Raw genomic sequence first — 12,354 nt, 5'->3', positions numbered from 1 at the left:
AAGAAAGAAAGAAAGAAAGAAAGAAAGAAAGAAAGAAAGTAAGAAAGAATTAGGGATAGAGGAAGAGAGAGGGAAGGAAAAAGAAAAAGAAAGATAGAAAGAAAGAGAAGGAAAAAATAAAGAGGGGTGGAGGGAGAGAAGGGATGGAAATAAAAGAAGAAAAGAGAGAAAGAAGGGTGGAGGGAAAGAGAAAGCAAGAAAGAAAGAAAGAAAGAAAGAAAGAAAGAAAGAAAGAAAGAAAGAAAGAAAGAAAGAAAGAAAGAAAGAAAGAAAGAAAGGGATGGATGGAAATAAAAGAAGAAAAGAAAGAAAGAGGGAAAGAGAAAGCTAGAAAGAAAGAAAGAAAGAAAGAAAGAAAGAAAGAAAGAAAGAAAGAAAGAAAGAAAGAAAAAAGGGATGGAGGGAAAGAGAAAGACAGAAATAGGGATGGAGGGAGAGATTCTAGGCGGGGTCTGAAATCCGTGGATGTCACGGGACTGTTAGTGACTATGCCACGCATGTGAATGAGGTTTTATGGTAACACTGGGAATGGTGTGGTGCAGTGATCAGGGGCACTGAGACTGGTGTGGCCCGGTGTTCAGGGGCACCGGGACTGGTGTGGTGATCAGGGGCACTGTGAACGTGCCCATTCCCAAGTGTGAATGAGGTGTAAGTTATACTTTATTGCACACTACTAGTACTAGGAAGTTTTTGTATTGATGCTAGACAATTCAGAGACTGTATAACTCTTGGAAAGCTTTATTTACTTCTTATTGATTGGTTGGTCGTCACAACCCGTGCACACTATCAATAACATTTGTCGTCACCGACTCTCCGTACAGGAAAGACAGATGATCTCATGACACAAGATCATGTGATTAGCCAGAGCGATCACGTGACTGAGGCTGTTACCGCGGCGCGAAGTAAGAACTGTGGTAGGTGGAGGATGGAGCTGCCGTCGTTCACATTCGGTAACCTGAAACCGGAGGCCGAAGACCTCACGGTGTTCATGTGCGGGAAGTGCCGGCTCCCCCTGGGGGACTCCTCGGACTGGGACGGCCGTGTGTGCGGGGACGGGGTCTTCCATCTGAAAGGTGGGGGACATGAGAGGCGTCATACTCCTCTATGGCAGTCTGTCTGTTTAACCTCTTCCCTGCTGGGGATATTGTCTCCATTTTTTTAACACTTTTAAAATCCTGCATTTTAGATTGTGTGTGTGTGTGTTTATTTTTTTTTTTTTTTAATTACTATAAACCCCCCCAATAGGGTATATATTTTCCGAAAGCGGAGACCCCAGAGAATAAAATGGTGACTGCTGCAATTTTGCATGTGGTATGATATTTGCGCAGCAGTCTATCCATCAAGCGAATATATAAAAATGAATTTTCATGCAGAGATATTACACCCACTTTTATGGCGCTGCCTACTTCTGTGCCCACAAATGTGTGCCCTTACCCCCGCTTTTATTGTACACGGTGGAAGGCCCCTTTCACACTGACGTCCCGTTCAGGCCCGCCTGTCAGTTTTTCAGGCGGACCTGAACGGGTGCTCCATAGAGCTCTATGGAGCGTCGGATGTCAGCGGTGACATGTCCGCTGACATCCGACCCGCTCCGATCCGAAAAAGTGTAACGGAGGAAAAAGCTATTTTTCCATCCGTCATCGGATCGGGTGACGGCGGGCACTGCGGTCCGTCGTCATCCGATCTCCCATAGGGGAGAGCGGCGCTGTGACAAGTCCGTCCCTGCGCAGTGTGCAGAGACAGACCTGTCATCTCCCTGCTCAGCGGGGATCGGCGGAGTGATCCCCGCTGAGCAAACGGATATCCACGGGGCGGATCAGAACTGATCCGCCCCGTGTGAAAGGACCCGAAGCCTGTCAGCCAATGATTCTCGGCTGGGACCTGCCGATCGGCTGTGTCCAATCACAGCCTAGGGCTTTGTACACAGGGAAAGAGCTGTCACTTTCTCACCAATACAGAGGCATGAGAAGCAGCACACTGTATACCTTGTTAGGCCTCTTTCACACGGGGCGGATCAGTAATGATCCGCCCCGTGAAGATCCGCTCGCTCAGCGGTGATCGCTCCGTTGTCCCCGCTGAGCCGGCTGCGGACAGGGCGGGCTCCGCACACTGTGCGGGGACCGCCCTGTCAGCTCTCCGCTCTCCTCTATGGGGATCGGATGAGCACGGACCGTGTGTCCGCGTTCGTCCGATCCGCTCTGCAGACGGATAGAAAAATAGGATTTTCCTCCGTCTGCAGAATCGCACTATTGCAGACGAAATCGGGTGTCTGCGGATGCTCATCCGCAGACACCCGCTATCCCATAGGGATGAATGGATGTCCGTATTTCATCCGCAAACGGATGGATGAAATACGGACATACCATCAGCATGTGTGAAAGGGGCCTTAGGCCTCTTTCACACGGGGCAGATCAGTAATGATCCGCCCCGTGAAGATCCGCTCGCTCAGCGGGGATCGCTCCGTTGTCCCCGCTGAGCTGGCTGCGGACAGGGCGGTCTCCGCACACTGTGCGGGGACCGCCCTGTCAGCTCTCCGCTCTCCTCTATGGGGATCGGACGAGCACGGACCGTGTGTCCGTGTTCGTCCGATCCGCTCTGCAGACGGATAGAAATATAGGATTTTCCTCCGTCTGCAGAATCGGACTGTTGCGGAGGCGGACGAAATCGGGTGTCTGCGGATGCTCATCCGCAGACACCCGCTATCCCATAGGGATGAATGGATGTCCGTATTTCATCCGCAAACGGATGGATGAAATACGGACATACCATCAGCATGTGTGAAAGAGGCCTAAGTCACACATTTAACCCCTTGATTGAGCTAGATATTAACCCCTTCCCAGCCATTATTAGTACAGTAACAGTGTATAGTATTATCTACTACTTCAATACTGGGCACATTTACCGACTTCCTGCCCAGGCCAATTTTCATCTTTCAAGCGCTGCCACAATTTTAATTACAATTGTGCAGTCGGGCAACCCTGTACCCAAACAACATTTTTATCGTTTTGTTCACACAACTAAAGCTTTCTTTTGGTGGTATTTAATCACAGCTGTGTGTTTTTTTTACATTTTTTGCTAAATTTAAAAAAACACCGAAAATCTTCCTTGTTTCTGTTATAAAATTTTGCTAATAATCTTTCTTCACAAATTTAGGCCAAAATGTATTCTGCTATATTAGGTGAGAATAACCCAAATCAATGTATAGTATTTAGTCTGTAGGAAAGTTTTTTTTATAGTCCACAAACTCTGGTATAATACACAGGGCTTGACAAATTTGCTTGGAATCTAGGAGCCAGCTAAAAAAGTTAGGAGCCAGGTCGGTAACGGCAATCCAGACCTGTCCCTGGCCTGACATGGAGACGAGTGAGGGGAGGATAGCGCGGCCCCCCCACCTGTCTCCATGTCATTGCCCATAGCTCTTAGAGGGACATTTTTTATTTTTTATTTTTTTTTTTCAAATGACAATTTTTTTATTTTTATTTTTTTTTTTTATTGCATTTTAGTGTAAATTTGAGATCTGAGGTCTCTCTGACCCCAGATCTCATATATTTAAGAGGACCTGTCCTGTTTTTTTCAATTACAAGGGATTTTTACATTCCTTGTAATAGGAATAAAAGTGACAATTTTTTTTTTTTAAAAGCACCGTGAAAAAATAAAAAGTTAAAATAAGAAAAAAAAAAAACGTTTTAAATGCGCCCTGTCCTGCCAAGCTTGCGTGCAGAAGCGAACGCATACGTGAGTAGCGCCCGCATAGGAAAGCGGTGTTCAAACCACACATGAGGTATCGCTGCGTTCGGTAGAGCGAGAGCAATAATTCTAGCCCTAGACCTCCTCTGTAACCCAAAACGTGCAACCTGTAGAATTTTTTAAACGTCGCCTATGGAGATTTTAAAGGCTAAAAGTTTGTCGCCATTCCATGAGCGGACGCAATTTTGAAGCGTGACATGTTGGGTATCAATTTATTCGGTGTAACATTATTTTTCACAATATAAAAAAATTGGGCCAACTTTACTGTTATATTTAATTAAAAAAAATAAGACTTTTTCCCCGAAAATGCGCTTGTAAGTCCGCTGCACAAATACGGTGTGACAGACAGTATTGCAACGACCACCATTTTATTCTCTAGGTTGTTAGAACTCCTAAACACACACACATACATATATACATATATATATATATATATATATATATATATATATATATATATATATATATATATACACACACACACACACACATTTTTTTTTTTTTTTTATTCTAAGTAAAGGTGAGATGGGTGGGCAGTGAAAGCTTCATTAGCATCGCTGGCTGTCATACCAACAGCCACCACTAGATGGCGCCAGATTACAGAACAAAACATAGGACCACAGAAGGCCTCAAAGCCGCGGCCTCAATTACCGGCCGGCGGCGGCGCGGCCCGACACGATCACGCCAGGGGGGGGTGGAAGGAGACAGGATACCCCCGCTGTGCTGCCCCAGGCGCCAGATCACAAATTCTAGTCGCCAATGCGATCTGGCGCCTGGGGTTTGTCGAGCCCTGATAATACAGTATCTGAAAATTGATCAATCCTAATGGCTGACCCCTTTTTTGTAAAGTAGACAGACTAAAGTATTAAGAGGCATGGCAAGATCTTCTGTTTTTGTTTTTTTGTCATAAGTTTTTGGAAATTGACGATTAAAAAAAAAATATATATTTTTTTCCTTCATACTGTTACCAGTGCAGTACAGCATCATCATTTGACGGGTGTGGCAGTGATCAGAGACTCTGATGACATTATTATTATTATTATTTTATTTTTTATATTGACACACTACCAGAGCATTATGTTACCATATACATTGTACTACTATGGGGACATGATCAGGGTGTTTTTGTTTGCATACAGTAGTGTATTGCATTGCTATATGCAAGCATTTTACTGAATGAAATAGATTTATTCAGGTTATTTTATTGTGATTAGCTGTAATTGGTCAGAGCTAATCACATGGTACAGATGGTCTGTGATTGGCCCAGTCTGTACCATGTTATATCACTGACCAGTTACAGTTAGCAACACACTTTTATACAATGGATGGCTTGAAAGGAATAAAAAAATTGCGTTTTGAAAGACCGCTGCACAAATTACATTGTGACATAAAATATTGCAACAACCACCATTTTATTCTCTAGGGCAGGGATCTGCAATTAGCGGACCTCCAGCTGTTGCAAAACTACAAGTCCCATCATGCCTCTGCCTCTGGTTGTCATGCTTGTGGCTGACAGTCTTGCTATGCCTCATGGGATTTGTAGTTCTACAACAGCTGAAGGTCCACTAATTGCATATCCCTGCTCTACGGTGTCTTCTAAAAAATTATGTTTGGGGATTCTAAGTAATTTTCTAGCTAAAAAAAAATGATTTTAACTTGAAACCAACAAATGTCAGAAAAAGGTTTAGTGTTTAAGTGGTTAAACTTTTTTCATTTACCCACAGTCTATACCAGTGATGGCGAACCTTGGCACCCCAGATGTTTTGGAACTACATTTCCCATGATGCTCAGCTACACTGCAGAGTGCATGAGCATCATGGGAAATGTAGTTCCAAAACATCTGGGGTGCCAAGGTTCGCCATCACTGATCTATACCATTGACAAATTGTTACAATGTTTATACTTAAGTTCCACCGATAGTGTTTTTTTTTTTTTCTCCTTCCTTTCTTTTGAGGGCTGTGGCTTCAGAAGAGCAGAGAGAATTTTTTGCATAGAAAGAATTAAACGCTTTAGTCAAGATTGTGATAACGATTCTTGATGATTAATTGTGCAGCTCTAATACTAAGATAAACTTATTTGGTTCAGTTGGTGTCAGGCATGTGTGGTGGCAACTGGGTGAGGAGTACAAAGACAAGTGTGTCTTGTCTACAGTCCAACATGGTGGTGGGAGTGTCATGGTCTGGGGCTGCATAAGTGCTGCCGGCACTGGAGAGCTACAGTTCATTGAGGGAACCATTAATGCGAACATGTACTGTGACATACTGAAGCAGAGCATGATCCCCTCCCTTCAAAGACTGAGTCGCAGGGCAGTATTCCAACATAACGACCACTGCCTTGCTAAAGAATTTGAGGGTGAAGGTGATGGACTGGCCAAGCATGTCTCCAGACCTAAACCCTATTGAGCATCTGTGGGGCATCTTCAAGGGTAAAATGGAGGAGTGCAAAGTCTCTAACATCCACCAGCTCTGTGATGTCGTCATGGAGGACTGGAAGAGGACTCTAGTGGCAACCTGTGAAGCTCCGGTGAGCTCCATGCTCAAGAGGGTTAAAACAGTGCTGGAAAATAATGGTGGCAACAAAAAATATTGACACTTTGGGCCCAATTTGGACATTTTCATTTAGGGGTGTACTCACTTTTGTTGCCAGTGGTTTAGACAATAATAGCTGTCTGAGTTATTTTGAGGGGACAGCAAATTGACATTGCTGTTAGGGCCGAAACAACTAATCGATTACTATTTTCATAAATCGGCCACTAACATAATGGGGCTAAAATAAGCCCTTTAACTGGTTGCTGACGTATGACATATGGCGGCCTCCCATTTAAACAGGGAATGCGCGCGATCGTGCGCATCCCTGTATCTTTGGTGGCGGCGTGTCACGGAGACGCCGCTCACCACCGAAGGGAGTGAACAGCCATTCATTATGGCTGTTTACCATGTGATCGGCCGATCACAGATGGTCACACCCTGACTGTGCACGGCGCATGCGCGCGAGCACGTCAGTGGCGGCGTGTTCCCCGGGAACACTGCTCGTCACCGACGCTGGTAAACAGCCATTGGCCGGCTGTTTACCCACGTGATCAGCTGTGATGCTTTCACAGCTGATCAGTAAAATGTAAACAAACCACGGTAACGAGATGTTACCCGGTTGTTCTCCTCCTCACACACCGATCGTGTGTGAGGAGGAGATTGCGGTAACATCTTGTTACCGCCTAGTGTACACCAATTGCACTGATTGCCCCCCCCAATAAAGAGGACCTGTCACCACCCCTCATAGTACCTGTCAATCAGAGTACCCGAGTAGCTGTCGCAGCCCATCAGAGTACCCGAGTAGCTGTCGCAGCCCATCAGAGTACCCGAGTAGCTGTCGCAGCCCATCAGAGTACCCGAGTAGCTGTCGCAGCCCATCAGAGTACCCGAGTAGCTGTCGCAGCCCATCAGAGTACCCGAGTAGCTGTCGCAGCCCATCAGAGTACCCGAGTACCTGTCGCAGTATTATATAGTAATATACTTAAAGAGGAGGGCCGGTTAAAAAAAATAAATAAAAAAAAGTCAGCAGCTGCAAACACTGCAGCTGCTGACTTAATAAACACACTTACCTGTCCAGGGCGCCCGCGATGTCGGCCGCCCGAGGCCGACCCGTCCCTCGGCTCTCGGGTCCCGGCGCCGCCATTCCCTGTAAGGGAAACAGGCAGTTGAGCCTTATGGCTTCACTGCCCGTTTCCTACTGCGCATGCGCGAGTCCCGCAGCGCTTTCTGAATGGGACGCGCTGTGTTCTGGAACACACAGTTCCCAGAACACAGCGCAACAGATTACCCAGAAGACGCCGCGACGAAGAGAGAAGACAGAAGATCTCCGTGGAGGAGGAAGAGGAAGATTAGGATAAAGTGCCTAGCAACAGGCATTTCTGGTAAGTAAAAAAAAAAATTTTTTTTCATTTTTTATTTTTTTTTTTTTTTAGATTTTTTTTTTATTTTTTAACATTTTTTCATTTTCAGGGTGGCCCTCCACTTTAAATTGAGAAGCTGCAGAAAACCATGTAATAATGCATTTTTGCGGCAATTTGTGTTTTTTAATCTGCCCAACAACAAATTGGTCAAAAAATAAATAAAAAAATGCAAATCGCAGCAAAATTACCTTTCTTATTCTTAAAGTTATTAACCGTTTAATCGAAACAATAATCGGCCAACTAATCAATTATGAAAATAATCGTTAGTTGCAGCCCTAATTGTTATACAAACTGTACACTCACTACTTTACATTGTAGCAAAGTGTCATTTCTCCAGTGTTGTCACATGAAAAGATATAATATGTTTACAAAAATGTGAGGGGTGTACTCACTTCTGTGAGATACTGTGTGTGTAAATCATCCAGAAATCAGGGAGGGTCCTGCTATGGCAGACCAGGGAATAAGGCTTTATAAATGGTAGAAAATACTGAGTGGGTTAAAGCCAAAGCTTGGAGATAAAAAAAAATAAAATCAAGGTGTGTTTTTTTTTCTTTTGAAGCATATGATGAAAGGATTGTTTCTAGTTTTGTGGTGAACATGAATTTGTCATTCAGCCTAACCAAAGCCAATAAAATATAAATAAAATAATTAGATTGTGTGACTATATTGTCTGATTCAAAATCGCAGCTTATGATGGCATCTGACGTGCTTATTGTGTCTAACATTTTATTTCTACAGCCGTTTCAGATAATGTTTGCTTTGAAAATGAGCCAGTCATATCCAGTTACCCCAATGAAACAGGCTGGTAAGTGTGTCTGGACACATACGAGAAGTTCTAATTGAAACTGTAATTTGTCCAAACTGCAGTTTACGTAAAGGGAGCATATACTGGTCTTGTGTATGGGATAATGTTCCCAGAGTAGGACTGGCTGTCACGTCTCAGAAGCTGAGGTTGAAAAGTTAGTGTAAAAGAATGACTAACTAGCAAAATCATAGATCAACTTTATGCACTTATGGGCTTCTATTTAGTAACCCGTAGCTACCAGCTAGAGACTTCTATTGTACAGTCCTAACCTTTTATCAGCATGAGGTCTGATTCCTATGGCTTAAACCTTTTGCCTTCTACTACATAGTATATTTAAATATAGCTACACTTGCAGGAACATTGGTTCTCCAGCTGTTTTGAAACTACAAGTCCCATGACACATTGCAAGACCCTAACAATCACAGGCATGACTCCTAGAGGCAGAGGCATGATGGGATTTGTAGTTTCAAAACAGCTGGAGAGCTGAGGTTCCCTACCCCTGTACCATCACATTGCCACCTGCTCATCATCCACAGAGAAAGGTGCATATGATTATAGAGAAAGCATTTGGCTTTCTGCCCTGCTTCTCCCACTGCTGGTGTTTTGATCTTCTGATGATGATGTGGGGGCAGGAGAGTCCTCGGTTGTTCTGGGAAGTAGTTAACTATTTTAAAGTATAACAAAAGGCAAAACTCCTCTCCTTCTTTTTTTTTTTTTTTTTTTGAGTTGAGAGGGATTAGAACGCCTGTCAGTTTTTAACCACTTCAATACAGGGCACTTAAACACCTTCCTGTCCAGACCAATTTTGAGCTTTCAGCGCTGTCGCACTTTGAATGACAATTGCGCGGTCATGCTACACTGTACCCAAATTAAATTTTTATCATTTTTTTCCCACAAATAGAGCTTTCTTTTGGTGGTATTTGATCACCTCTACGGTTTTTATTTTTTGCGCTACAAATAAAAAAATACCGAAAATTTTGAAGAAAAAAATGTTTTTTTTTGTTTCAGTTTCAAAACTTTGTAAATAAGTACGTTTTCTCCTTTACTGATGGGCACTGATGGGGCTACACTGATGGGCACTGATAAGGTGGCACTGATGGGCACCAATGTGGCACTGATGGGCGGCACTGATGGGCGGCACTGATGGGCGGCACGGATGGGCGACACGGATGGGCAACACGGACGGACACTGATAGGTGGCACAAATTGGCACTGATAGCTGGCACGGATGGGCGGCACGGATGGGCATGGATAGGCGGCACAGGTGGGCACTCATAGGCGGCACAGGTGGGCACTCATAGGCGGCACAGGTGGGCACTCATAGGCGGCACAGGTGGGCACTCATAGGCGGCATCGGTGTTATAGTAATGGATGCCAATCAGTGCCAAACAATAATGCATGCCAATCAGTGATGCCCATTGTGGGCACTGATTGGCATCCATTATGGGCACTGATTGGCACCCATTGTGCTGACTGGCATCCCTGGTGGTCTAGGGAGGATTATGGATTTTATTACCTTTTCCCTGGTGGTCTAGTGGTGTCCCTGGTGGTCCAGTGTGGGCATCCTCGGGGGGGCTGTGCTGATAATCGATCAGCACAGACCCCCCCTGTCAGAGGAGCAGCCGATCGGCTCTCCTCTACTCGCGTCTGACAGACGCAAATGAGGGAAAGCCGATCACCGGCTCTTCCCATTTAAATCCAGTGGAAGGCAAAAAGACCCCCGATATAACATCCATAATACATATTAGTGTCCAGCTATAGTATGTGCATATAGGAAATAACCCAGGCCTTTTTTAGAGCCAAAACCACCTCTTGAGGTAGTCTATTCCACATTTTCACAGCTCTTTCTGTGAAGAAGCCTTTCTGTATTTGGACGTTAAATCTCTATTTCTCCAGGCGTAAAGTGTGCACCCTTGTCCTTTGTGATGACAGAGGACAAGGGCAATAACTCAACAAGTTCACTATATGGACCCCTTATGTATTTATACATGTTGATCATATTCCTTCTCAGTCTTCTCTTCTAAAGAGAATAAACTCCATTCAGCTAATCGCTCCTCCATTTCTCTTATCGGTTTTGTTGAAAAGAGAGGGAAATGGGGGCAGAAGAGGCATTGGGACTTTTCTATGAAACGCACTAGGGCAAAACGAGTCATTCAATAAGGTAAAATTGATACTTAATATCCATTTTGGGCATTTGTTACGATGTGTTGTAGTATTCATGTTTTACCTACTCTGTATCATAGTGCAATAAATGATACATATATTAAATCAATATGTCCAAATTGCCTATTAAATCTCATTTTTACATTATTGAATGACTCGTTTTGCCCTAGCGTTGTTTCATATAAAGTCCCAGTGCCCCTTCTGCCCCCATTTCCCCTCTCTTCATATAATCAGGGATAGAGACCTGTGTACTGGATGGTCATGGCCTCATAAAAAGACCAAACAATTTTTTTTCTTTTTTCATTATCAGTTTTGTTGCCTTTCTCTGTACTTTCTCCAGTTCTGCAATATCCTATTTATCAGCTGGTGTCCAAAACTCAACTGAACTCTATTTTTGGCTAACGTCCCAAAAGAATCTGATGGTTCAGTACAAAATTACCAAAGAGAGTGTTTGTTTGCCTGAAGTGAAATAAATGTTGCACAAGACATGGATCATCCCCCACCAGCTGAGGTGGTTCCTCCCACTGGCTTGTATGCCCTCTAGTACAGGGGTTCCCAACCACCGGGCCGCGCCCCGCTACCGTGCCATGGCCTCTCTGCAGCCAGGCTGCAGGTTCAGCGGGCGGGTGGATCATAGAGGCGGGTGGATGAGTGAAGCAGGCTGGCGAGCAGAGATGACCTCTTGCTCCGCATCACCACTCTTCTGCCCTCACAGGCCAGGCCTCTTCAATGTTCAAGCTGCAGCGGGGAGCAGAGAGATGATTTTTTTTTAACCAAAACAATGTTTATTGAGCATATAAACAAGAATGTCATCATACATATGCACAAACACTAGTGCAACAAGCACCAATATATGCGTAGAATAATAAAATACACATCCTATGTCTGACATACAAAAGCGAAACATACTAACTGCCGCACATACTAACATCATATGCAGGTGTTTTCAAGAACAAATACCCCAAGAGGCCAGGGCACAGAAAGTGTCTAAGGAGGAGGTCGGGCTCTACTACGGTGTGGCACCTGCGCTTCTGCTTGAGCAGCTATGTGTGCTCCCCATCCACCTATCCCACACTTTACAAAATTTCTCTGGGCACCCACGGTTGGCATAGATTGCTTTTTTTATACGGTAAAACGCTGTTCACAGCCCTCTTCCACTGCTGGATCGTAGGGGAAGTAGGCCTGAGCCACAACAAGGCTATCTGCATCCGAGCAGTGAAGAGGACCTCCTGTAAAAACGTCCTAAAGTGTTTATCCTCAGGAAGAGGAAGAAGACCAAGGATACACTGCCGCGGGCATAATGTGAGGGGGGAGCCCATATGGTCATGCAGGAACTTGACTATTTGCTCCCAGAAACCCTGAACAGGCGGACAGGCCCAGATGAGGTGGTAGAAGGAACTATTGGCATCACCACATCTAGGGCAAGTGGGATTAAAGTCTAGCTTGAATTTGGACAGGCGGCCCGGCGTAAGATATGTGCGATGGAGCATGTAGAGGTGCGTGAGCCTATCCGACATTTTAGGAGATACCACCCTAGACACAGTTAGAATATCACTCCACTGGTCATCCTCCATACTCCCAACATCAGCCTCCCAGCGCGCCTTCAGCCGGTAAGCTCTAGCTGTGGCCTGGGGGGTAATGAGGAGCTGGTAGAAACAAGAAATCAATTTCCTCGAGTCATCTCCAAACA

At 44.7% G+C, this 12,354-nt stretch overlaps 1 protein-coding gene across 1 annotated transcript in view; it reads left to right on the top strand.

Annotated features, from left to right (window-relative positions):
* Positions 1-864: 864 nt before the first annotated feature.
* Positions 865-12,354, top strand: part of LOC143987439 (protein Mis18-alpha-like) — a 30,643-nt gene continuing 19,153 nt past the window's right edge. Inside the window, exons 1-2 of the mRNA XM_077486142.1 lie at positions 865-1,073; positions 8,435-8,501. Coding sequence (XP_077342268.1) covers positions 926-1,073; positions 8,435-8,501 — 215 coding nt within the window. The 5' untranslated portion in view covers positions 865-925. The remainder of the gene's footprint in view (positions 1,074-8,434; positions 8,502-12,354) is intronic.

Source organism: Lithobates pipiens, unplaced genomic scaffold (assembly GCF_037356315.1).
Source record: "Lithobates pipiens isolate NorthernLeopardFrog02 unplaced genomic scaffold, aLitPip1_a1.2 Scaffold_18, whole genome shotgun sequence".
In the NCBI taxonomy this organism is placed as follows: domain Eukaryota; kingdom Metazoa; phylum Chordata; class Amphibia; order Anura; family Ranidae; genus Lithobates; species Lithobates pipiens.
The sequence above is the reverse complement of the archived record's forward strand: the minus strand, read 5'-3'. Positions and strand labels throughout refer to the sequence as shown.